General features: G+C 49.6%; 1 protein-coding gene across 1 annotated transcript; it reads right to left on the minus strand.

Moving 5' to 3' along the window:
- Positions 1–97: 97 nt before the first annotated feature.
- MICALL1 (MICAL like 1) lies at positions 98–27,609 on the minus strand. Its single transcript, XM_032791663.2, has 16 exons — positions 27,397–27,609; positions 20,098–20,146; positions 16,007–16,148; positions 14,724–14,827; positions 13,645–13,781; positions 11,053–11,651; positions 10,447–10,510; positions 8,090–8,466; positions 7,298–7,776; positions 5,679–5,813; positions 4,761–4,887; positions 4,217–4,307; positions 3,634–3,707; positions 3,117–3,231; positions 2,681–2,727; positions 98–2,018 (listed from the first exon to the last, which is right to left on the minus strand). The coding sequence occupies exons 1-16, from the start codon at positions 27,540–27,542 to the stop codon at positions 1,903–1,905; spliced, it is 2,802 nt and encodes a 933-aa protein (XP_032647554.1). The 5' UTR covers positions 27,543–27,609; the 3' UTR covers positions 98–1,902.
- Positions 27,610–27,755: the final 146 nt, after the last annotated feature.

Raw genomic sequence — 27,755 nt, forward strand, 5'->3', positions numbered from 1 at the left:
CCTGAGATGAAGAGGTGCAGGTGCTACCAACTGAGCTAGCCAGGTACCTACTGTGAGCCAAGCACAGGTCAGGATAAGCAACACAGGGTGGCAGTAGTTTTTTTTAACTCCACTGGTTTTATTTTTCTGCAGATGAATGGCAATCCCAGAGTTAGTACAGTGTAACAGTTTACAAATCAAAATACTGGCGGGAGTAGGACTGGGGGTGTCAGACTGCAGCGATTCTAATGGCCTTTGACAGTGGCTCACCTGCACGCCACAAGGCCAAATTGACTGCTTTGCTTTGGAGAGGGTAAGTTGTGCTTTGGGATCTCCCGTCTCCAGAGATGACCATAGAAAGGTGGCCACTGCTCCTGGAGCAGCCGGTTGGGGGTTGCAAGAGTATGATGGGGCCCTCCATTCCTAGGGGCTGAGTATGCTGCCCCAACCAGTACTGGTGACCCTTGGGACCAAGATGATAAACTCACCTCTCTCAATGATTTTGTAAACAGGGATCCCTGTATAAAAATATACTCCAGCAAGGATGGTTTGGATCAAACCTGTAATATTTTTATAAAGGGAATGCAGCAGTTTGCTCTGGGCTGGTAGTTACTCTGCTAACAAGGCAAGACAACAGCTGACCAACCAACCCCCACAAAACTCAGTGTCTAACTCAGACCAATCAAACAGCTCAATAAATAGCTCCTCACCTTGGAGAAGGTGGAAAAAAGAAAGGAAGGAGGGAAGACTGCTCTCCCCATCCCCCAACGCACACACGCAACAAATAAAACAAGGGTTTAAAAAGCTGAGTGGGGTTGAATCCATCTAGTAATGAAACTATTAAAAAAAAAACATCATATCCCCCCTTTTGCACTTTTAAAAATATAAATACAGACAAAGCTGGAGAAGGGCCAGCTGAGATTCCCTTCCCACTTCCCAAGCTGGCAGAGGGCAGCACGAGCAAGCAAGGCAACAGGATAACCTTGCTGGCACTGAATAAAGTCTTGCATTCTTTTCCTCCCTGCCCCCCAAAAAGCATAAACGTGGGTCTACTTAGCAGCTGCAGCGAGGGTTAGATGTCCTGGGTGGGGTATCTTGGACATGTCCAATTGAACTCCCCATAATCCCTTTTCCTTAGCCATTCTGCCTGGCCCTGTCATTGACCCTGCCCAGCCCTGAAGCTCATGGGGTGCGTGTCATCAGGGGGAGGGGAATCTCTCCACAAACAGGACAGTGGTTACCTTTTTTTTTTTTTTTAGGAACCTGAGGCATGGAAATTTTTGGGGTTTCTTTCCTTTTCATTTAGTTTTTCAGTGTGAATTTAGTGCCAATGAAATAATCCTTTTATAAGCCCCAGAGTCTTTTACCAAAGTTAAGAATGGGAATTCAGACTGCAAGGGGACGAATTGGAGGTTGGGGAGAGACAACTGTGTACAGCCCCCAAGGCAGAGGGTATGAGGCACATGTGATTATCACAGTTAGAATGAGGGACGGGGCAATTAGTGCAAGTTTCCCACAAACACCAAAATCCTTTACTTACTGCTCAGACAGTTAATAATAATAATAAACACACAACTGGGTAATATCTCCTAAAGCTATTTCCCCTCCTCCCCACTCCCCAATGCTTGTGGATAGTATCCTTTCCCCTCTGATCAGGCTCTCCACAGCCTTAGAAAGGGGGAGTATTGTTGATCAGACTCGCCATGTCTCCTCTTTTTTGGGCAACTCCATGTTTGTGGCTGAAAGCTGAGTTTCCCTGGGAGAAATCAGCGTTGGCATGTGGGGGTTGATGAGAGGAGAGAGACAGCTTCTGGAGAGGAGTGGGAGGCAGAAGCCCCAGTGGCAGGTATCCAGCCAGCCACAGGGAGGGCTGATGCAATCAGACAGCAATGCATCCATCCTTGCTTCTGGCTTTCTCCTGCTCTAGCTTTTCTCCTTGGGTGACTTGCTCTTTGATTCATGTTTATTGCCAAGCAGCTTCAGCACCTTCATGGGCTTGAACTTTCCTTTCTTCTTGCCCTCAGACTCCTTGTGAAATTCTGCAGAAGCGTTGCAAGGAGAGGTTATTTTCTAAAGGACAGAGCCCAGGAGTGAAGCATGCATACTGGTGCCTATAGACTCAATAGACACATGCCTCCACTTGTGTGATGTATGCAGACTGGGGCTAAACTACTTGATGCATACATCTGTGTGAGCCACCAGTGCCTGAATGAAAACACACACACATTCAATGCAGGTCACTGAGATTAGACACAGGAGACAGAGATTTCTCAGGAGCTGTTCCCAGGCTGTGGAATGAACTCCCACATGAATTAAGGACCAATACAAACCTCACCACCTTCTGCTCCAAGTGCAAAGCACATTTCTTTGACTTTGCCTTTTCTAACCTAAACACATAGCAAAGTGTGTGTATATTATCTAGACATTCTAACACACTTTTCCCTATGGGAACAGGAGGAGAGGAGAAAAGGGGATGGGGGTTAGTCAGATTGCATAATGCATTTGTGGAAGATGCTCAGAGGTGGTGGGTGTGATATAAGAACCTACATATAATAGAATAAATCCCTAAACACATACACATGTTCATGTGTATTTGTACTAATGCCCTTTATTCTTCTGCCCTCTTCTTGGGAGCGTGAGAGAGCAGCCAGGACTCTGAAGTCCTCCAGTATTGGAATGTGGCTCCCATTCACTTTCTTACCTTTCTTTTTAATCATGGCTTCCAACAATTTATCCTCCTCTTCCTCTCTGAAAGAAACAGTTGGAAACTGTTGAGAGATTCCACTCTCAGGACAACAGCCACAACATAGTTGGAAGAGCTCCCCACTGCTCATGACTGGTATGGTCACTGGTATCCCATAATCTCTTGCTACAGTTATGACATATTCCCCATACACACAGACATCATCCAGAGATACACACACCATCCCCACAAGTCATTAGCATTGATTGACAGGAACAAGGATTGGGGGACCCTCGGGAAGGTCTGTCAGTAACAGTGGCATCGTGGTGTTGCACTTCACAGTACAAGTTCACCCCATACTGGTGGTCTGCACCACCTTCTCCGCTGTGTCACTCAGACAGGGCTGTAAAGGCAGCTGGGTTTTGGACAGATCTCCCCCTTTCCGCCGTGTTACCTTTGCCGGTCTTCATCCAGGCAGTTGACAATGGCATTACGTTGTTCAATAATGGTGACCAGCTCCTGCATCAGCACCGTCTCCCTCTCTCGGTCGTCATCCGTCCAGTCCTTAGCTAGCCACGCCAGAAAAGACAGGGAGTTAAATGACTAAGTTTCCCTTGCGCAAGGAGTTCAGGGGTCCGGAGTGTCATACAAGACACCTGGGTTTGATTCCTGTCCTGAGCCTAGCAGATGACTCTGTGGATCTCCACACTAGGTTAGAATGATGGCCTCTCAATGTGGGGACTGGGAATACAGTGTAGACAGCATGCTCAGGAAATGGTGCTGGAGAGGGACTGTCTCATGTTACTCAACAGCCACCCTGCAGCCAGTTAAGGAGGAATATTAATATCCATCAAAGGTAAGTCCTATTTGGTCCCTTTTACCCAGGGACTAGCCATGACTGAAGGTATAATGGGCATTGGGAGGACAAAGAACCTGCTCAGGGTGGTATTTCACCGTACTAAGAGATTTACCTGGCTTATTGAGAAGGCATCGCAGTTCGTACTCTACATCAGCCTGACGCTGCTCCAAGTTCTGCTGCTTAAAACTGCAAAGAAAGAGAAACACCATCAAAAACCCATTGCAAGGCTCAGAGAGACCCCTCCGGAAAGCAGATGTCCTCTCTGGGAAGCCATCTCCATGGGGTCAGGTTTGAAAGTAACAACTGTGACCTTAGCCTTACCTACCAGGAGACTTGTAGTGAAAGCGCAGGAGCCTTGGCTGTACTCCTAGCAATGCTAGACCCAGCCTCATCCAGTAAAGACTGATATAGGAGTGGTGGCTACAGGGTGCTCACAGCCTCTTACAGAAGGAAGTGCCATGGGGAACACTGCAGGAGCACTGGCTATGGGGACGCCCACAGCTCTTGTAGCTCCAGTCTCTGAGTAGTTCCAAGTACACTTGGACAAAGAGTCAACATCTTCATAGATCGCTAGCCCCACCCCTTGACTAGGAAGCCTATCAGGGCCTTCTGGTAAAGCGTCTCAAGTGGGAATAGGGAGGCTCTTCCGTCCTCCCTAGCTTTGGAGGCAGCGTCAGTGCATTCCCCCTACTCACATGTAGATGAGCTCAGACTCACGGCGCACCAGCATGTGCTTCTCATGGATGAGCTTGAACCAGTCTACCAGCAGGCTGTCCTCGGGGCTGTCTACCAGTCAAACCAGGCAGAAAGAGAATTCAGAGACATTCCTCAGGGCTTCCTGCCCACACAGCGTAGCAGGCCAAGACAGGCTCTACCATGCTGGGGAGGGAGAGATTAACTTATAATCAACCTGACCTCATCCAGCTCCTGAACACATGGGAAGTGGAGTGAATTAAACAGTTCTCAGCCTCCCATGGAGAACTGATGGTTTTGATCCATTTTCCTCATAGCCAAGACCGTTGGCATAGCCCCACCCTTCCCCCACTCAACTCCCTTGATCCTTCATCCCCCTAACCTTAAACAGAGAGCATATTATCACTACTTCTCCTTCCTCATTTTCCCCCATTACAGGGGTGGTACAGCCCTTACATCTTAAAATTCCCTATTCTCTATGACACATCTTCTCTTCCCCTCCTCCCGTCCCCGCCCAACCCCCACGGTTGGCATAATCCACATTACCATTCTCGACACTGCGGAGTTTCTCCTCCAGCTCCACCCCTCGGTGCTCCAGCTCATCCAGCCGCTGCTCAATGGTGTCCATCTCTCCGTAAATATCCTCCACTGGAACGTACTGATCCGCCTGGACCTACCAAACCACACAAGCAGGAACACCCACTGCTATGGGCAGCCGCTTTCTCTGGGCAGCCCTTGACTGGTCTGCTCCAGCATCCTGCCTGGGGACCTCAAGGCAATCCCTGGTGGGCAGTGGAAAGAGCAGGGGAGACTAGCACTCTTCTGTGGAGGAGGGAGAGCAATGGGAGTGACCAACTCCCTCCCATAGGACTAACACAGCATCAGAAGAAATCAAAGCTCTCCTGGGGGAAATCACCCTGCTCCATCACACATAGACTAATGGCACTGCTGGGGGAAGATGCACTTGCAGCACATGCATTAAAATCTCCCTCCATCAACAGCTCAAACTGGCCCCCAGTTATCTTGGGGGAGCGGTGTGAATACATTTTGCCCCACTTGTTCAGCACACCCTTCTTGCTCAGACAACTCCCTCCTGAGGTATGGCAACTGCTGTACCATACGGTGAATCAGGACACGCATAGGGGCAGAGACTGGGTGGGGAGAAGAGAGCGAGAGCCAAGGCAAGGCCCCGGGTGGCTGGTTCTAGGCAGTCTGGCCAACCTGCAGCTCCTAAAGGAGCCACTAGTGACGCAAGACAATGTACACCACTCTGAAGAGCCTTCTAGGGAGTATGCGTGCACAAGGAGGCTCTCCACCCATCCCCCAGATCCCTCAACAGCCAGCCACACATGCCTCCCGCCGCTGGAAGCTAGAAAAGGACATAGGGGTTCAGCAAGCAGAGCTGCAGCCCCAGCCGACAGTGGGGAGGTGACATTTGCCCCTATGCTCCTCTGTCCTCTTTACCTTGCGTTTGATGAGCGGGAAGCCATGTCCTGGTGCAGGAGGGCGTGCTGGCTTGGATCCTTTGGGGAGTTTCTGGGCTGAGGGGGAGGTGACAGGTGACGACTTCCGGTTGAAGGGATTCTCTTTGCATGAAGACTGGGGAAAACAACCAAGGAGATGATTTGGTGCCCAGGAGAGAGCAATAAAGCAGATCCCAGGGAGGGTGTGAACATTGAGCAAATGCCCTCTCATAGGAACTGCCATACTGGAGCAGAGTAACAGTCCACCTAAGCCACTATCCCCACTTCTGCCATGGTGGAGTAGACAGCTGGTCCACCAGTCTTTGTCTACAGGAGCAAACTCTGCAGGTGTAATTCCCCACCGGTGCAACTCCAGAGCATGGTTTGATACCAGAGTGCTAAAAGAACCCAAGTCCTGTCTACACCATAGCTTTTACTACTGCTTCCACTGCTGGAGTTGCATTGGTGGGAAACTGTAGCTACAAAATTCGTAAGTGTAGACTGCCCTTTGGATACTCTGGTATCCTGTCTATGACAGCAGACAGCCTTGGATGCTTCCAAGGGAGGTATAAACCCCCAGAATCCACCTCACTTAACTACGGGAGGTGCGTCTTCCTGACTCTAGCCAGTGATTAGCATGTCCCCTGAGGCATAAGGATTTATAGCCCTGGTTATTTTATCCTAGCCAGTGTCACTGCAGATACTATTCTTATCTGTATCAATATTTAATCCTTTTTTTGATCACACTAAGTTATTTTCCTCAGTAATGTCATGTGGCAGTGAGTTCCACAGCTTAATTATAAACAGCGTGGAAAGCTATTTTGCTCTGAGCAGCATTTTCATTTGTTTTGATTTGTACCCTGAGGCAGGGTGAATAAGAGCATGATTACCATTTACCCCACCAGACTGTGAGAATCCTAGCTCTGGCTCTGCCTGACCAGCTCTTGGTGGTCACATTTTGTGCCAACAATCAGGGCCAGCTCCAGGCACCTGTGAAGGAAACAGGTGCTTGGGGTAGCCAATGGAAAGGGGCGGCACATCCGGGTGTTTGGTAGCAATTCAGCGGCTGGTCCCTCAGTCCCTCTCTTCCTCTTTGAGCTGCCACTGAAGTGCCACCGAAGAGGAAGAGAGGGAGCAAAGGACCCGCCGCCGAATTGCTGCAGAAGAATGAAGCGGCGCGACTGAGCTGCCGCCAAAGTGCCACCGATCAGCTTTATCTTTCTTTTTTCCCCCCTGCTTCGCCGCTTGGGGCGGCCCTGCCAACAATGTTGCACAAATGGGTGGAGAGCAGAATGTTACTACTGAAAGCTGCAGCACACAGTCTCACCACTTGGTGGCACCAGAGCTGCTTTGGGGTGAAGACATCACCATATGATAGCAGAGTGTTGGAGACTGGTAGCCTGACCCTCAGCTCCAGTGTGGAGATGTCTCCAGGTGGAGAGGTGGAAAAACAGCAAGCAGCTTAAGGCCAGAGGCCTACTGGTAGGGGTGGGTTTCCCCTCCCAAAGGGCACTGAAGGGCATCTCCTCTGGGCCTCTTTGGAGGACAAGATGATTGTTGTGATGAGGGTCGGGGAGGGGTGGGAGAAAAGGAGGGGTTAGGAGAAATGCACCAGCCTACCTTCAGCTGAGGCTTAGGCGATGGGGAATTCTTGGGGCCTCCTTCACCCGTGTCTGAGGCCAACAGGATGGGTGTGGGACCAGCACTGGCAGGAGGCTTGGGGGGCAGTTGGCTGGGGCTGGTCTTTAAATTGCTGGCAGAAAGGTTCTTGCTGGTCTGTTGACCTCCCCCCTGTGCCTCCCCACTGGACCTGGCCAGCTCGCTGGAGGAAGAGAAGGAGGAGCTGGCGGACAGGCTGGCTGGGGCTGCGGGCCTCTCACTGGAGGAGACACTAGTGAGCGGAGTGTCTGCACAGGAGATCTTGGAAGCAGCCGGCACATGGACCGTGGGTTCGGAGGAGCTCTTGGGCACTGACGCCTCATCTGGGTCACCAGCGGCCTTGGCTGAACACTCGGAGTTGATGCTCTCAAGGCTGAGGGCAGGTGATGGGGTGGAGGAGGACGGCTCTGAGTGCGAGAGCCTGGAGATGGGGTGGTGATCTACAAAGGAAAGAGAGAGGTCAGAGGGGAACAGAAAGTAACAAATACCCCCACACACATGTACCAGCTACAGATGGAGACTGCTGGAGGCACCTTCAGGAGCGAGATCTCTCGGACGCCCACCCTGTGAGGTTGGGTGGGAAGCAGGATTAGGTAGCACAGAGCCCAGCCCAGCTGGCGTAGACATTAGTATTTGCTCTGCCTGCTGGAGAGGTGAAAGCGTCAGGGCTGCCAACCCCTGGTGTCCAAGGGCAACAGAGGCAGGAGTTCTGTGTAGGATGGGTGTGCACAGAACGGTGTGGGAGGGACTCACCTAGGGGGGAGGCGCTGGGTGCTCGTGGAGCCGGACGTTTCTTTGTCTTGGGGCTGCTGGTGGGGGTGATGCGGTACCAGGGATGAGTGGGTTTTGTCATGCTCTCACTCTCGTCCTGCTTTGGCGTGCTCTTTGGTGTTGCACCTTCCTCCTCCTCCTCCTCCTCCTCCTCCTCAAAGGGGTTGTAGGCTTTGGGCTCCCTGCTGGCAGAACTGCTCTCCCTTTCCCTCCCTTTCCCCTGCTCCTCCTCTTCCTCTGAAGCCCTCATGGGAATCTCCTGGCCACTGCCTGGCGGGGGAGGAGCCGGCTTCCTCTTGGGCTCTGGCTGGACCAACGCAATCCACGGAGGGTCCTTTGGTCTCACAGCAGCTCCCGCTCTAGTTGAAGAGAAGAGTGGTGTCAGGGATGGAGAGGGGATGAGGAGGTTGCATGAATTCATGACAAACCGGTAGAACATTGCCCATAAGGGGGGAAATCGTCAGGCCAGGGCTGCCCCTTCCTTCTCTCTGCAGAGCATTCACCCCCAGGGACAGGTTGAGGGTAGGTCTGGGCATGTGGGTTCACAGGCAGGGGGAGCACAAACCTTCCAGCTTCCCTAATGAGGCTGGGAACCAGAGCTCTGTACCCTCATTTCACTGTCTGGCAAACAATATTAATTGGCCATTCCTAGGAAATGTGGCCTCTCTCCCATCCCCCATGTCGCACCACAGCAAAAAAGATTAAACTATCTGCCACGCTTAGTGGACATGCTGCTAATGCCTGGGGGCTGAGGAGATCATAAGCAAATGGCTCCAGCCAGCTGAGCTGTTTATTGGGATCTTTGAGCACCCTGGCTGAGCTGGAGAACTGCTCCTCCCCCAGCACAAGTCACTTCTCTTTACACAATGAGTTGGGAAGGGGAATGCATTTGGGAGCAGTTCACTGGATCCGTTTTCACCCAATAATCAATGCAAGAAAATGTCTCAGGTGCCCAATTGCCCCATTGCTCACTGAGGCAGGTGAGGCGCCTTTACTCATTACGTGCCTCTGTTTCTCTCTCTCCAAAATGGGGACAATGATACAGACCAGCCTTTGCAAAGCGCTTGGAGATCTTTGGATGAAAAGCATTGTATAGGTGCGAAGTATCACCCATTACAGCCAGACAGACACCACAGAAACCCCCGCCCAGGAATGTGGAACATTCCCCCAGGCAGCCAAGCATTTCCTCTTCCCCAGCTGTTCGGTGTTGCCAATTCAGGGTGGCTTGGAATCCTGAATACATCAATCAAATTTTAAAAATGTTATTAAGACGATGTTTAAAAAAGTGAACAGTACTGAGTTTAAGTGTAGAAGTTTCTGGTTATCAGGGAATAACAGACAGATTATCAAGGGGTGCGAAGTTTGGTTTAAGATCGGATGGTGTAAGGAATACATAATCTGCAATACCCACAGATTGGGGGTAACAGGTTAACAGGTCAAAGTATAGACATTGCGATAGGAGTACAAAATGTGTTCTTTGCCTTTCCACAGCCCCTTCCACATGAAGATCTCCAAGCACTTTACAAGTCTTCCTGAATGGCAGACACTGCATTATCCACCCTCAGGTACAGATGAGGGAAGGCTGGCACAAGGAGAGAAGGGACTTGCTCTAGGCCAGTGGTGTCCAAACAGTGGACTGCAGGAAGATTCAACATGGGCTGTGGCCCAGTGCAGAGGGGAGGGCCCAAGAGGGAGTCTGGAGGGCAAAGCCGCCCCGCATTCATCACACAGCAGCAGCTTCAGTCCTACAGGGCTGGGGCCAGCTCCCCACTCCAGCCGTTGCAACCCGCATGGGGTTTCATCACCACTCAGGTTTGGCCCACTCAGGACAGGGTGGACTGCAACCCCGAGCCCCAAATTGCAATGCCTGGGGTTGGGAGCTGGGTCCAGTCCCACGGGACAGGAGCCACCACTGGAGAATGAGTGAGGGATGGGACGTTCTCAAGCCAAGGCCTCCCCTCCACACCAGGCTGGGATTAGGGTCATGGTGCCAGGGCAGATGGAACAGCTGAGGGTAGGTGGTGCCCCCTCAGTGGGGCAGGGAGGTGGCAAAGGACACTGGTGTATGATTTTGGCCCTCCCCGCAATGCGGGGGTTGCAAAAAAGACCAAATGGAATTGGTGGGTGGGCTCAGTAAAATGTCTGGGAAGCACTGCTCTAGCCCCGCATTGAGTCCCAGCCTGGAACAGAACTGGAGGCTCCCCAGGCCTTAGCCACAAGGCCCTCCCTCCCCACTGCTAGCTGATCAGCCAGGGAGGGCTGGAAGGAGAGTTCATGAGTTAACCACACGCACAATCCCTCCTGGTCTATGTGGTTTCGGGGCAAGCCAAAGAACCTACCGATCTGAGGAGGTGGGTCTCCCTCTTGGTTTGGGGACTGGGAGGCCAGGTTCAGGTACCCTACCTAGACAGGCAATGGGAAAAGATACAGGACACATGGTAAGAACAGCAAAAGGCCATTAGGAAGCAGATGAAAAGCTCGATGGATTTCCTATTGTCTTCTGGCTGCTCGCTGCAGGTCCCACAGCATTTTCCCCCTTGGCGTAGGGGTGTCAGTCCCAGCACCCAGGCCAGACTTCAGCCTGGGTAATCTTGTTAACCAAAACTCACCCCCTGCAGCTGCCCTCACTCCCGCCTCCTGGTAGCTGTGGAGTAGCGCTGGGGACAGTGTTGCCTGCCATCGACACACTCTGTCAGGCCCAAATACAGCGTGGCACTAGGGCACCAGACCCATCCACGCTCATCTGCCCCTTCTGGGGACAGCTGGCAGAGTGAGGCTCAGCGATCAAGACCAAGGTTCGATCAGAAATCTGGGGGTGTCAGTCTGAGAGGGGCGGGGGAAGGGCATTGCTGAGCCTCATCAGGGACAGAGGCTTTGCTGAGCATAAGCTGCACTGCAATGGGGAAATGCGGACCACCCCACACGACATCCTTGCACCTTCTTACCGTTCACCAGGCCAGGCCCTGGCTCAGAGGCCTCACTCTGCACATTGGATCTAGGCCGAGGGACGGGGTGAGAGCTTGGTGGTGACGGGGCTGCTGCTTCTGCGCCCCGCCTCGGGGCGGGGGTGGGACGAGTGTCCTTGAGCTGTCCATCCAGTGGGCTGGCTTTGTCCTGGCTGGGCACTGGTGGTTTGCTGGGGAGAGGAGGCCTGGGTGGAGTTTGGGAGCAGGGCTCAGAGCTGGGCGTTTCATTCTCTGCACGGACAGGGGACGCTGCCATCTCCACTCCAGCGGGTGCCTGACCCTTCTCTGCTGCACCTGCCTCCTTCTCTCCTGGTGGGTGGCTCTCTGATGCAATCACCAGGGATGTCTGCACGCTGTCCTCTTTCCCCTCCTTCTCCTCTGAGGGGGGGACATCCTCACCCACAGTGGCTGCCCCAGCCTCAGTCCTCTTGCCCGGGTGCTGCAAGTCAGGGCTGGGCCTCCACTCCGTCCTCCCACTCAGGCCCAGCTTGCCCCGATGCTGGGTGCACACAAAAGTGCCCGACTCCAGCCCAGGCTTGTAGGCTCCAGGGAGTAGTGTGCTGGAACATTCCTTACACCTGCCAGCGAGATGCACAAACCGTCCTGAGAAGGTGGGGAAAGTGCCTTCTACAGGAGGGGAGATTTAAAAGGCTGAGGGAGGAAAGAGGGCCATATGGTTAGTGCACTTGACTGGGACTCGGGAGACTGGGGTTCTGTTCCCAACTCTGCCATAGACTCCTTGGGCAAGTCACTCAATCTCTCTTTGCCTCTGTCCCTTGTCTATAAAAATGGGAATAATAATCGGGCCTTTCTTTCACCCTTTGCCATATCTAGTTAGACCATAAGCTCTTCAGGGCAGGGCCTGTCTCATTACGTGCTTGAACAGGGTCCTCTCGGCACTACTGTAATACAAATCAGTAATAAGGAAGTTATAGCAGCCTGAGCAGGGCCATCCTTACTATGTACAGTGAGAGCCACACAGAGAAGCCCACTCAAGAACTCACTCCCACAAGAGCCGAGCTGGTGGATTCCTGTTTGTTTCAATGCAGCTGGTGGCTGTAAGATTAATTAGGTGCCAGGGCACTCAGGACTCTTGTAGTGGCATCTGGTTTATCATTGTTTATGCTGAAATCTAGAGAAATAAGCCCAAGGCTGAGGCAGGGATGCAATGAAATGGCGCTAATTTAGCTACAACGAGTCAGGAAAAAGATCTTGGAGTCATCGTGGATAGTTCTCTGAAGATGTCCACGCAGTGTGCAGAGGCAGTCAAAAAAGCAAACAGGATGTTTAGGAATAATTAAAAAAGGGGATAGAGAATAAGACGTGAGAATATATTATTGCCCTTATATAAATCCAACGGTACGCCCACATCTCGAATACTGATTACAGATGTGGTTCCTCACCTCAAAAAAGAATATTCTAGCCACTAGAAAAGGTCAGAAAAGGCAAGTAAAAATGATTGGGGTTTGGAGAGGGGGTCCCTATATGAGGAAAGATTAAAGAGGCTAGCCTCTTCAGCTTGGAAAAGAGGAGACTAAGGGGGGATATGATAGAGGTATATAAAACATGAGTGATGTGGAGAAAGTGGATAAGGAAAAGTTATTTACTTATTCCCATAAATACAAGAACTAGGGGTCACCAAATGAAATTAATAGGTAGTAGGTTTAAAACAATAAAAGGAAGTTCTTCTTCACACAGCACACAGTTAGCCTGGGAACTCCTTTAGCTGAAGGAGTTGGAGGCTAGGACTATAACAATGTTTAAAAGGGAACTGGATAAATTCATGGTGGCTAAGTCCATAAATGGCTATTAGCCGGGATGGGTAAAGAATGGTGTCCCTAGCCTCTGTTCATCAGAGGATGGAGATGGATGGCAGGAGAGAGATCACTTGCTCATTACCTGTTAGGTTCACTTCCTCTGGGGCACATGGCATTGGCAACTGTGGGTAGACAAATACTGGGCTAGATGGACCTTTGGTCTGACCCAGTACGGCCGTTCTTATGTTCTTATAAAAGGCAGCAAGTTTGAACAAGGAGAAAAGAGGCTATTTTTACCTCAATTAACCCACGGAACTCACAGCTGCAGGATATTACTGAGGCGAATCACTCAAAACAATCAATAAAGAATGAGAAGTTGCTAAAGGAAACATTTGGAGATACAACATGTAGGGTAAGTTACTAAGGTCTCAATCCTCAGTCTTCAGGGTATAAAACAGCAACAGGTAGAAATCCTCTTCCTACCATCGTACAGTATTGCACAGGGACATGTATTAGAGTTTGTTTTGCCTTCCTCTAAACGCTCCTGTCATTAGTCACAGTTGCAGACAGACTCCTGGACTGCCCCATTGGTCTGTTTCAACACCTCAGTGTCAGTGTTCTGATACACTCAAACAGACAGACAACATTAATCTGGTGGTAACACTTGGCTGTGGCTACAGGTCAACTCAGGCAGGGAGGGGTTAATTTGGGGCTGGGGCTACTTTACCTGAAGCACAGGTGATGGTATAGTTTGCCTGCAGTGTTGAGGGGTGCGGTGGGGTGGGGTGTTGCTCTGGGCCTGGTGGTGGTTTACCTGAAGCACTGGCGGTGGTACAGTTTGCCGTCGGCCAGGTAGCGCTGAACCAGGTGGACGTGCTGGTGGCAGGCTGCGCAGGTGCTGCTGAGTGTGTTGCGCTGGGATCGCTCTGCCAGGCCTTCAACAACATCATCCTGAGGCAGAACACAAGGAGAGTACAGACTGGAGGGGCAGCAATCAAGACAGAGTGTATTTTGAATGAAAGCTCTTTGGGGCAGGGACTGTCTTTTACTTAGCATCTGTACTGTACTCTGCCCAATGGGGTCCTGATCTTGACTGGGGCCACGGGCGCAACTGCAGTACAAAAAAAGAGATCTGCTCAGCAGCTGAGCTTCGGGTGTAACCCCACTCAGAAGAACAGGACAATATAAAGAAATAGCAATGATCTCACCCCTCCACATTCAGGTTGCAGCCCAACCCCTGCCAATCCCGGAGAAAGGGCTGTCCCAATCCCCCAGCCCAATCCTCAGGAAGGCTCCCTGAGCCCTGTCCCAGCACAGAACGGACATCCTCATCCCCCTTCCTAACCATTGCCCGATCCAAGAAGGGAAGAGGTGAAAGGGACATTTCTAACCCCTACTGAATCCAGGGGCTGCAGTCACAGTCCTGGTCCATCCCTGCCAGCTGTTGAATCCTGAGGCAGAGGGTTGGGAAGTGAAGGGGAATCCTCTGCCCACATCCATCCCAGTAATTGTGTCCTTACTCCATCATCCCCAAAGGGGAGGGCCTTGGGGTTACCCAGGAACCTTTGGCTTCTCAGAGAGCCCTCTTGCATTGCAGACTGCACTTTCTTTCCCCTCTTCACCGAATGAAGCAGGTGGTGAGCAGCACTTAATACCCAAGACCTCTAGAGAGAGAGAATTCCTCAAGCTGGACCCTTCTCCCAATACCCACCACAAAGCAAAGCACACTACAAAACACACACACACATACACTCTCATGTCCCAGAGAATGCAACAGACTGTCTGTTTGGATTCCTCTCATTGTGCCAGATGCTCACTCAGAGGCTCCAGTGATGAGCAGAGTGCACAGAAAATTAAAAGATGGGGTTAACTTTGCTACAATAGATGAAGTACCTGTGGTGCCGTGGTGCTCTCCGCTGCAGGCACAGGCTTCTTGGGAGCTGGCAAAGGGGGTGATGAGGCAGCAGCCGGGTGCCTCATGGGCGGAGGGACTCTAGCTGGAGAGAGAGAGAGAGAGAGAGAGAGACAGAGCAAAAGAGGAATCAGCCATTGACAGAAGAGGATGACTCATGCAAAGCACATGGCGTAGGAAAATCATCTGGCCTTGTGACCCAAGATGGGACCTGACCACTTTTACACCTTGGTACCTATTCCAGGAAGGAGGGAGAGGCATGGGGTAATGGGTTAGCCACAAGATTGACAATCAAGAAACCCTGCATTCTAATCCCAGCTCTGACAACGACTCCCTTCTGTGGCCCTGGGCAAATCACTCACCTCCTCTGTGCCTCGGTTTCCTCATCTGTAAAATGGAGATAACACCACTTAACTACCTCACAGGGTGTTGTGATGATCAGCTAGATAACATGTAAAGCATGCAAAGCATTGGGTAAGTGCTAAGTATTATTACAGCCCCCTGGCGCTTATGCTCCTGAGTGCAGACCGCAGGATATGATAAAACTCCTACCATGGCCAGGGCTGACACTCACTAACACCTGGAGGAAGGGGAGCACCTGTAGTTGGACACGGGGTCTGTCTTTAGAAGGGCTGGTGTGCATATTACACAGGAGGAGGTTTACTATAAGCTGTAATGGGCTGCACCTGGGGGGTTAGATCAGGGGAGTCGAGCAGGGAAGGATGAGTGGGAAGCCCAGCTCCCTACAGGAAAGATGCTCTGTTGGGCAGCTGGCACTAAGCTTCTCATCACTCCAGTTCCCCACACCCTTTGTTCACTGTTCAAGTGGGACCAGGTACCATCCAAGGCATCCTAAAGTACAACAGCACCTGCAGCTGTGACGCCTATCCCCAAAGGAAGATGGAAACAAGGGAAGATCTGGGTGCTCTCTCCCCACTAACTTCCTGGCCATGAGACCTACTTGCCCTCCCAGGTGTTGCTGGGCTATGAGAATGGTGATTAACTCAAGAATACTTTCTGCTAACTCAAGGATGCCAAATCACACACACACACACTCCAGTCACTTCCTGAAGCAGTACGTTCCACAGGGAGAAAAGGAAGCACTGGGTTGGAAATAGGAAGCTGTGATGAGCTCACTACCTGAGTGGAGAGGGACAGATGATGACACGGCCACAGTGAGAGATTGCAAAAGTATGGTTGAGTTCCCTTACATAACACAGCGGGGGTCAGGGCGGAAGCTGGAAGGATAGGCCGTAGCTCTCACCTTGGTTGGGGTTGGTGAAATGGTTGTAATACTGAGACACGTAGGTCATGATGCTGAGGCAATCGGGGACCCTCATGGAGACCATGTCGTTGGGATCCAGCAGGGCGGGGATCCCCAGCTCCCGCTCTGCCAACTCAAAGGCCTGTGAGAGTTCCAGAGAGGGAGGACAGGAGTTAAAACTGAAGCCCACTGGAAAACCAGGTTGGATAAAAATCAATGATTTAAATAAAAAAAATCCAATTTTTTTTTTAAATCGGATTTTTTTGATAAAATGCTTTTTGAGGAAAAAACCTATCTAAAGATACATTATAGCTCAAAGATATCTCACCATGAAATAGGGATTATAAATTCTAATTCTATAGTATGAGACAATATATTCATGTTTTGTAAATGTATATTAAAGTTTTGTAAATGAGTTCCAGTAGTTCATGGATTAGGGACCCAATCTCATAGGGTTCCACAGGCTTCTGTATAGATTATTTAGGTTAATCTTTCTATCTACCAATGGGACTCAGTGCTCAGTTTAGAAGAGTGGTTCTTAACCTTTACTGCAGCCTGCACCCCTTTGGTTCTCAAAATAAGTTCTCGCACCCCTTAAACCTAGATATATTTTTGTTTGTATATTACAGTAATAATTTTGAATTGTATACTGTTAATAAATACATGAAACGAAGTAGTTGTACTTACGTGCCTGTGTTTAATTTGTGTTTTAAATGATTTAACCTTCTCAAAAAATCTGGCATGTCTCGCACCCCAGAAAGGGCATCTCACACCCCCAGGGGGTGCATGCACCCCAAGTTAAGAACCACTGGTCTAGAAGATACCATCAGAGATGTGTAGTTTTGCAGTTCTAACTGTGGATTTGTGTCTCCAGAGATACCATGCTTGTTAACAGCAAATAAATAAATAATACATAGAGGTGAGAAATAACAGACCTCAGCTCTATTGTCGCTCTGCAAATTTGTGTACACAGAGTCAATCCCTTACCTCTCTAAAAGTGCAAAGTTTCAAAAAGTTCAATGAATAGAAGATTGTTGGAGGTGGAATAGATCTGGACAAGGAGAAGAAGTCTGGAGATAAATATGAGAAGGGAGGGACACTTGTTTTGTTAAAATACTATATGTTTGCTGTTGAAGAAAAAAATCCAGAATACTTAACGGTTGTTGTTTTAGTTAAATAAAACAATTTAAATGTCTGTCTGGTGATGTTCGCCTCCTAACACAGCATGGCAAGGAAATCCTCCAAATATTAACAATTAACCTGTTGAATTAGAGATAGTTCACCTCCCAAGGACTTCATAAATATCTGCTTCAATTACCTTTGGTAAATGAAATAACCAATCATTCATCTTCTGATATAGCTGTAAAACTGATTTATTTTGAAAACTTTTCAGATTACTGTTTAAAAATGTATAGGGTGTACCTTCTAAAAATGAAACCTACATCTATCTGAGTTGTGAAGGATATGTATTAAGGTTATAACAACCAACAAGAATGCACTTTTTTGTAGAAATCCATGATTAAATCAAGTCTTCCTGACTAGTGATTTAAGATTTAAATCAAATCCACCCTGTGGAGAACAGAGGCCCAATGGACACACTTGTATGTCAGAGGAACAAAAAGCAGGGATGGTTAGTGATGGAGGTGCTCTTGTTCTCAGTGAACCTCCAGCCGCCACCCTTCCCCTCTCCTCTCACCCCTGCTATACCACCCAGTGCGCTTGTTCTTCCATGTTCCCTACTCTTTCCAGGAAGTCTCCCAAGAGTTATGACCTGAGGGGAGAGAAAGCAAGGAGTTCAGTCTCCAGGGACGATCCCACCAATAACATGCCCCAGTAGTACTATGAGGGACGATGGTTTTAGCCAGGTGGGCACTTGCCCCATTAGGAACCGTGCCGAGATCCCGGTCTCATCTCCAGAGAAGAAGAATGATCTTGTGGTTAAGGCACTGGATGAGGGCTGAGGGTTCAATTCCCGGCCCCATCTGAGACTGCCTGTGTGACCTGTGGCAAGCCCCGTAATCTGTGTGCACCTGGGTTCCCCCTCTGCGAAATGGGGACAATAATACTGCCCTACCTTACAGCAATGTTATGGGGATATATCCGTTAATATGTGAAGGGTGTGCAAATACTACTGGGATGGGGGTGCCTACATGGACAATAAATTCATGGTCAAACAGGACATTTGCCAGCCAGGAATAATGAGGCACAGTGCACAGGACATGGGCTCTGCAGCGCCACCTAAGCTTGCTCAGCAGAGGGACGTGTTCCCTCACTGCAGCTAAATTTCTGCGCTTGCTGTTGCTTTTCTGGCAGGGCAACCCAGATGTCTGTAGCTGACCTACTGCACCTTTGCCCTGAGGTAAGATTGCTGAGGCCTGCTACTTTGCCACTCAAGTGTCTCAAACAGAGTTGGCAAAATAAACCCTGAGAGAACATAAAGGGGCTCACAAATACTCTACAGGCAGAGCCAGATAGCAGAAGGGCTAAGGGTCTAAATGGACTGACTGTGGAAGACAGAGCAGGGCTAGGATCCCATTGTGGGAGCATAGCGTATGGGAAGCCCTGAGACTGAATGAACTTCAAATGTTGTAGCTCAGTTCCCTTTGGGTGGGAGTGTGTGATTATTTTGGGGAACCCCTGGGATCCCCAGCTGCTCCATTGATTTGTTTTCTTTTGAATCCAAGCCTTCCACGAGCCCTGGTGATGCCTACCTTCCATGGCTCCTTGTCTTTCCAGCTCCCTCTCACATCAGATATTTTCAGACAACCTCACCATTCCATTCTCACTGGATTCCTGTTTACACTCACTTGGTAGCCACAAGGGGATCCAAGCACATTCCACCACTAACCTCTCAGGCCAAAGGAGAACAAATAAGCATATTTCTCCAACCCCAGTGAGCACCAAAGAGTGGGACTTGCTGGAGGTGATGGGGCTGGGCAGAAGGGCGGTGAGGGAACACTGCTTCACTGAAGCACTATCGTCCCCAGGACACCATATTCAGTCCTGTTCCACAGAGGGCACCCCTGGGATCATGGCTTCTCCCAGAGCAGTAGCTCTACCTGGCACCATACCACTTCTGGGACCATTACTTCACCAGAAACTGCTGGTGAAGGGACATTCCTGCTGGCCTCAGGAATGTCCCTTCCCTAGGATCATACTGCCCTTTGGGCCACCAATCCCCAGGAACTGCTCCTTTCTCAAGCGTGATACTTCACTAGGAGCTGCTCTAATTGTGGTTTGTGTGTATCTAGCACCTTTGCTGTGCATCTCATCAAACAAAACTTGAAAACATCTACCAGCCGTTTGCTTGTCAAGACATGAAAGTCCATCCTGTGAGAAACCCAGCTCTCCTGCAACCAGCTGCTGGGAAGGGTGAGGGTGCTGTCCCTAGACCATGCTCCGGGGCTTCATCTTTTATGTCAGTCTCTGGCTAGTGTCTGATAAATGTGAACCTCCCACTCAGCCATACCTTTAGCTGCTGAGAGACAGGAGTTTTCTCTCTCTTTGTTCTCCTCCAGAGCCTCCTGGCTGCTGTTAAGGAGGAGGGTCTCCACTAATTTAAGCCAACCCATGCCTCCTGGCTGTTGCAAGGAATGCCTCCTGGCTGTTGCAAGGAAGACAGAGAAGATGAGGTCACTGATCTACTCTACTCCCAGCCTCTGGTTTTTGGGCCTTCCTCCCCTGTCAGTAACTCCAGTGTCTGCCTCTACTGCAGATGATAGCTTTTCCAAGGAGCGCCATGAAGTTGCAATGAATCTAGACAGCTGCACTGCTACCTATGAGGTTGGGAACAGCAGCTGTGAAACTAACCGGACTCTTGTTAGATTCAGTCTTCGGCTGTTTGGCAAAGTTCAGAACACTTTATGGAAGCTTAGAATGTGTGGAAGAAGACACTTCAGGTCCCCTCACTCACCCAGGTAAGCTTCTGTCTTATCCAGAGTGAATAGATTTTTCTAGCCTTGTACAGATGACTGCCACCACATCCCCCAGCCCTCAAGTGCACTTTATGTCAACATTGCGTACTCAATCATGTTATTTCCATTGTCCATGACTCCCTCTTTCCCTCAGTGCAATGTGTCACGGGGACTCACCAGATGGTTGTTCTCGTAGACATTGTCCTTGGAGAGTGAATCAAAATCTCTGGAACAAGAAAGCACGGAGGGGTGATATGAGAAAGGGGAGGAATGGCTCCACAAGACACCACAAACAGGTTCACAGGACAACCAATATTACAAGGGCATTTCAACAACAAAAAGCCAAATTCCCAGACAAACAAAACCTTTGTTAAAGTAGATTTAAGACTGCAAACAGGGCAAGAGACCGTAAGAGAATTTTGCAATTTGAAAATACACAAAGGGCTGAAAGCCAGGAAATTCAGACTTTATCATCATCTGTATTCCAATAGCACCTAAAGATTTCAGCCAGTATCGAAGCCCCACTGTGACAGAGTAGAAGATTTAAGATTACGTATCAAAAACACCCCAAACATGGAGAAATACAGAAAAAGTGCCTCAGACTATTCCAACTCTACCCTCATCTCTCCCACACCCCGGCCTGAGGCAGATGATCAATCACATACAGTATTGCAGCTAGACGAAACGTTAAACACTGGATGCCTTCCGGATTCAGACAAGAATCTAGGCATCTGTGCACATTTTAAACCCCAACATACTCTGGCATTTCACATGCAGCTGCAGATAACTTAAATCATAGCCAGTGGAGCGTATATGTAGCCTATCTGCAAGGGTTTAAAATATCCTGTGCCAGGGGAGGCCCAACCAGTGTGGAGAGTAAAGGGTTAAAACGGTTGTAAGATTTCCAGTTCTCTGTGTGAGGAAAATGTGGGATAGGAGTTGGATCTGTCTGTGGTGTACATACGAAGTGTAATGACAGCATCACTTGGTGCTTGTTACAGCACCGTCCAGCTGATGACCTCAGCATTCTATACTAAACAATGAACTCAGCATCACAGCATACCTGTGAGGTAGATAAGTATCATCTCCATTTTACAGATGAGGACACAAGCCCAGAAATTAAAGGTCAGAATGGGCCACTCTTACTTACATTTAGTACTTTAACCCAGGAGGAGTGTTACTGGTTGTGGCTACTTTAAAAACAAAATGTCCTCATCTTTACTGTCCCAGTTTAGCTTCGCAGCAAAGCTCAGTGTAAAGACAGCCAATAAGACTACTCCCAGCATGAGGAAGGATGAAAGAAAGTCCCTCAGTGACCTTTCCAAGGTTGCACAGGAAATCTGTGAGACATTGAAATAAATCCCAGTCACAGTCTCTGACACAGCAAGAATATACTTCCTCTGTTCAGAGGCAAAACATTGGTGTTGCTGTTCTCACCAAAGACCAGTGGAGTTTGAGGCTAGACCCTGGTCAAGTAGGTGGCACATATAGATGTGTCCACACACACACCCACACACATGTATGCTGAGCACTGTACCATGCAATGGGAGCACGTGGGAATACAAGGGCTGAGTTAAGGTTATTCGATGTATCTTAACTCTTCGTTTCCATATTTGGCATTTTTTTCCTATTATCCATAACCTTAACTTTGGATTTAATGGCTCACAGCTGTGTGTTGTTTTTTTTTTTAAAGACAAGGGTCTGTACAAGTGTTTTCCCTGTACAGATTTATGATCATAACTCAAGGCCTGAGAATTCTGTTTGTTCTGTTTTTCTTAAAAACAAGAAGCTCAGCAACACGAGAGAAGCGATATGAGATCAGAGTGATGGCTGACTGGAGTATGTTAACCTTGTGTCTCCCTTTTCAAAAATAACTGTCATTTGAATTTCCTAGCTTTCCTTGTGTACATGATTGGCCTGGAAACTGAGCACTGGTTTTGGTGGAGTTTGTAGCAACCATAGCACTGGCCAATGAGGAGCATCCAAAGCCAGACCAAATACAAAATAATCTTCACCCCTATCCCTAATCTCTTCTGCCAACCCAAAACCACTTTATTCAGACAGGCCCATTCTGCTTGGATGGGTGGGGTGTGCATGTGGAAAGAAGATGATGATGAGTGTTACCAAGTGACTGGGAGTGCAAAGATAGAGGTTGCTTTGCTAGTAAGGTAGGGTAGAAGGGTCTTTACTTTGACTGTAGAGAATAAATTCCACAAACACTGTGCTCCGCCTGGTCTCCTCCCTCAGATCTACATGGTGGGAAACATAGCACACAAATGGTGGGTAGGTTTCAGCCCATCTCCCTCTTCCTGTCCATCACACTCCTTTCACAGCTCCATCTGGCCCTAAGGAGCCCAAGTTCTACTCCATGGGGCACACAACAGCACCCAGGGAGGGAGTCACTAACACGCATTGGGGTGGAGCCTTCCAGTGCATTTGGGTGCTGCAGGTCAGTAAGCCTTCAGGAAAATACACCCTGTTAGCTTTATTTGGTGACTCCTGGATTGAAATAACAGAATTTAGAATTTCACAACTATTCAGCACCTCGCTAAATACATATCACCACTTTGGCATCAGCCTAAGGCAGTCCCATAATACTGATTCATGGGAATACTGTCCTGATGAAGCATCTGTATTACCATTCCTCATTATTAAATCAGTTTCCTGGAAGACATCCCAGTAGAATGATTGCCCTGATTCAGCAAGTCCCAACAAAGCAGAAGACACTTGGAGTCAGAATTTCCATGGATATAGCATCTTTCATCCCAAAGTGCTTTGCTAATTACACAGATGCAGCAGCAATAGTGGCCTCTGTGGTTTAGGACAGCAGCCAACAAGCCCACAAAATACTGGGAGGCATGGGGCATTTTGTACAGCAAAAACTAGAGCAAACATATATTTTTCCAAAATACGTTGTGGACTCTTTAACGGCAACACATAGCAGGGAGGATTTCAGCTTTTAAGACCCTGTCCGAAAAATCCACACAGCATAGTGCACAGAAATCTACCTCTCTCAGAGAGGAATAGTTGAGCTGACCTGCTGGGATTTGAACCGATGACTCGAAACAGACTAAATATTTTAGATCTGATGGTGCTAGGGTGTGTCCCTCCTTCTCCTCTCGTTTTCGGTGTACATCCGCTTCTCTCTCTCCACCGAAAATGCCAAGGCCAGACACTGTCCTATTCTTTCGGTGTCTATACCCCGAAATCTCCCTCCACAGGCTCTGTGCAAGACAGCAGTGCAAGGGCATGGGAAGAGATGTTCATTCTCCCACGTCCATAGCTGCTTCTTGCTTCACTAAGCTGCAAGGGAAGCCCACTAAATTTTTACATTGTGCTTTAGATTTCAAAGCACTGTCCAAGCATTAGCTAATTAATCTTCTCAGCTTATTGTGAAGTAGGCCTGGATATATTATTCCAGTCTTACAGATGGTGGAAAAAAGAAATTAAGCATCTTGCCCAAGGTCACACAGACTGAACCCAAACCTCCAGAATCTCAGTCCAGGTCTCAGCCAGGAGACTGACCTTTGTTCCCCATTTTACAGATGGGGAAAACAGGCACAGAGAAACTGAGTCACTTGTTCAAGGTCACAAATCCAGTAGGGGTCAAAAGCAGAATTAGAAGCCACATCTCCAGACTCCCAATCCTGTGCCTACCCTCATAGACCACAGTACCCCAGCAGCAAATTGCTTAGGCTCATATTTTTAACACCTCTGTGTTTGGGTGCCCAACTTGAGCTACCTTGGGCCAGATCCTAAAGGTGCTGAGCTCTTGCAGCTCTCATTGCTTTTTTTAGACTCTCGCTGCTTCCAAAAGTCTTGTCCCATTTGCCTGAAGCTTTCCAGGACAGTGTATCTACACCCAGCAATGAGATCCCACCTGTGGAATTTCAAATTAATTGGACTAGTTTGAGAGGACTTAGGAGAGCAAGAATGGAAACTAGCTTTACTTTCAACAACAGTAAGAGACGGGCTATGGTCTCTGCATCATTTCATGAAAAGGCATCATCATACCCCTCTTCTCAAACAGCTTCCCCTTCACATCCAAGAACTTATCAAGACAAGGACATCTCACTGGGGGGCACAGCAGCTGTTCTGGACTGAACACTCAGACACTCCAGGCAGCAAGAGCATCCAGAGAATAGACAGGCTAGATGCTTTACACATAACTGGTAGGTAAAGAGGAGAGGCACAAACTGAGACACTCTAGAACCAGGAGAAACGCTAAGGAGCAGAGCGCTGGGTTAGTATTATTACACAGAAGTGAGTTCTATGACCGAGCACCATCCAGCTGCTGCATGCATATGCCGTTCACACCCTGATGGAGCTGGAACATGACAGCCTATAAACGCGTGTGTATCCAGAACTTGAGGGTCTCTTGGGTTCGCACCATTGCAATCGGCATGAGCAGCAGCAGCACAGTTGTTTGAGAGCTACTGGAATGGCCCATCACATTGGAAGCCCATTAACTGTAGTAGAAGGCTATTCACAATTACCAGCCAGATACTATTACCAAGAGGACTGAAGGTGCTTTATAAACACAATTTAGAAGAATAGGAGGAATGTTTTTGCTCCGCTGTCTGAGAGATTTATTACTCCATATCCTTGAGTTTCCAAAACAGGACATGCTGAAGCGACTGCAATCAGAGGAGATGGCACACCCTTCGGCCACCCCTTGAAAAATCCTTCCGTAACATGCTATGTCCTTGTAAGGCCCTAGGTCTGTCTTTAAAGTAAAGTTCACTCCACTTAACTGAGATGCTCTTAGTTAAGATATCTGCCAGGGAACAGATCTGAGCCCACTGATACTAAGAGCAAGCTTAAGGGGATGGTAATTCCACTTAATGAGGAAGCCTTCAGAGGACTGAGGGGTGGTTACTGTAGGGTTTTGGGTATCTCACTTTCACACTGGCTGTTGGTTTGCTTTTCAGCCCCTTAATAGTCGAGATAAATGCAAAAATAAAAACGGTATGAATTGCTCCTTGTTCCTGTTTTAGTTTGCCTCTTCCACACCAGTGACCCATGCTGCGCATTGTGCAAGTGGCTCCTGAAATAGGCAGGCAATAGACTTAGTCTCTAGCCCACCAGTTCAGATAGCACCTTCTCATGGGTGGTGGATGGAGCCCCGCTTCAGGGAGGCTAGCCCCAGCTCCGCCCCTTCCACCCGCACCTCCCCCTCCCCTGCAGCCAGAGCCCTGAGACACCCCCCTATACCTGGAGGAGCCCCAAGTGCCCCTCCCCAGCCAGAGGAGCCCCGGGTCAGCCAGAGACCCAATCACCCCACCCCACCCCCAATGGCCAGAGTCCAGGGAGATTACTGATGAACCTGGGGAGCTGAATAGCATGTACTGCCTCCTCAGCCATCCCGGAACCTGCATAGGGCATAATAAATCAAAAAATTCCCCCCAAAATCCCACAACCGGGGTCCAGCGGCCACCGCAGCACCAGGGGCCTATTATATCCACCATCCATGCACCTTCGCCTAACTACATGGGCCCATTCTGTAATAGGATGTGTGCTGCAGCTCCTCAGCCACATTAATATTAAAACTGTCTCTCTTGTTAATTGGGTAGTAATCTTTATTGGGATAGAAGGTCTTCCAGAGGGCACCTAAACAAAAGAGAAGTCTATTGTGCTAAGCAACCTCAACTGGGGTGATAAGAAAAATGCCTTGGTAGTGGAAGGAACATGCACTGCTGTATGTCAGATTTAAGAGTCTAGCCTATGGGTGAGAAGAAATGTGTGTACTAGGGACAAGGGGAGAGCATCAGATCACTAGCCACAGCAAAGACTGGAACCGACAGATGGTGGATTTCTGAGCTGCCCACAGCATGCAGCTTGGGGGAGGAGTGGGAATCATCTCAGCTGCCTATCTGGGTATATGATTTCTCCAAGAGAACAGCATCATCCCCAGCAAAACCATTCCCAAACTCACCTGTCTCTGTCCCTCTCATTAATCTGTCTGTCAGTCCATCCCCTTCTAACCAAGAGCCTCCTGCAAAAGGAGTGCAGACTGAGAAACTAAAATCCAAGCCATTAGCATGGTGGGAAGCCTTACTGGCTATTTTTCACTGTCATCATCATTTGTTTCTGGTGTTCAGCGCAGCATTATACTAGTTACGCCTGCACCTGGCACTCCCCTAACCCAAGATCAGAAAGTCCCCCACTGAAGCAGCATGCCCTCCTCGCTGGCACTTAATCAGGCCAGGAAGAAACTGAATCAGCACACAAACCTCCTCCACTGAAAAATATGCATATATATGGAATCACAGGAGCCTAGGAAGGACACCTGTTAAGTAACATTTGTCCATCCCTCATTGCTGGCCAATGCAGGATCATTTCCTACAGCATATTCTCCGGTGCTTTGTCCATACATGCTGCATTTATAAACAGTTGTTGGAAAGGAAGAATCTTATTGACTGAGACAGTGCTGGGAATTTTCAAAATAAATGCAAAAATGCCTTAGCCAACAGAATAGAGCATATCAGGCACAAGCTGCGGTAATACTGTATAGGCCCATTTTGGAGGGAACAAGGTATATAGGATGGTATTAGGAACATCACTTCCCATTTACTTCCTACTGTCCTCATCAGACCACTCTATAAGATTTGATAGTGACAGTTCCAGAGACAGGGGTTAGGGCTCCTTCCCCAAGTCTCACTTTTATTTTTATTTATTTTTTCAAACAACAGAGTGATTTGTCCTGTGATTTGCACAGGGGACGGGGAATCAGGAATTCTGCGTTCTATTCCCAACTCTGACTGGATAACGTGGGCAAGTCATATAACCTCTCTGTGCCTCAGTTTCTCCCTCTGTAGAACGTGGATAATAATTAATAGATATTCGAAACTTAATTCATAGGGTTGATAAAGTGTTTTCAAGATCCATGGATTAATGACCTTAGACAGGTGTAACCTATTATTACATTCCAAGGGTGCAGCTATTGAGATGCAATAAATGTGAAAAAACTGCACTTGCAATCCAGGAAATGTTTTAAAGGTGCTTCCGCACAGGCACACCCAGGAGCCAGTCTCCAAACATCCCACCCCACTCCTCCCGCTGCCCCAGCTCCCCCAACTCTCCTTAAATCTCAGAACTAAAAGACACTAACAGACACTCCGTTAACGCCCTTTGTAAACCCCAGAGGCAGGAAGGGTCCCGGAGCTCCCTGCACTAAATCCCTACACCTCTGGGCGTCAGGGACACCTCTCCTATAGCCCAGGTACGAGGATGGTTGCCCAGTGCCTCTGCCCCAAGGAGCGGGGGGCCCTGGGCCCCCTTTCTTCTAGCCCAGGGCGTTTCCCAGTGGCCCTACCCCTTTGTCCCAGGCCCCCTCCCCCCGCCGTCCCTCCGCTTTCCCGGGTGCGATCTTCCCCGCCCCGCGTAGGGGCCGCGGCGGCGCCCCCGGGGGCCGGATGGGCGCTCAGGCGAGCCCGGCGCTGCGGGGCCTGGTGCCGCTCCGGGCCCAGTACTCACAGCAGGTCGGGCCGGTGCCGGTGCAGGATGGCGCAGAAGGCCAGGCCGTCGCGGAAGGAGCTGCTGAGGTCGCGGATCTCCACGCCGGGGTAGCCCTCGCACTGGCGGCGGCACCAGGCCTGCAGGGCGCCCCGGGGCCCCGCCATCCGGGCGGCTCCGGAGGTCAGGGCGCCGCCGCCGGGGGGAGCCTCATGGGGAGCGGGCCGGGCTCCGCGCGCCACGCTCTCGGCACTCTGGGCCTGGGCGGCTCCCGGAGCAGCCTGCGAGCTCCTGTCCCTGCCGCTCGGCCCCGGCGGGCAGGGCTCCGCTGGGGGCGGGGATCACAGGACCCGGTCCGCGGGCTCCGCTGCGCTACGTGG

Source organism: Chelonoidis abingdonii, chromosome 1 (genome assembly GCF_003597395.2).
Source record: "Chelonoidis abingdonii isolate Lonesome George chromosome 1, CheloAbing_2.0, whole genome shotgun sequence".
NCBI classification, from domain to species: Eukaryota; Metazoa; Chordata; order Testudines; family Testudinidae; genus Chelonoidis; species Chelonoidis abingdonii.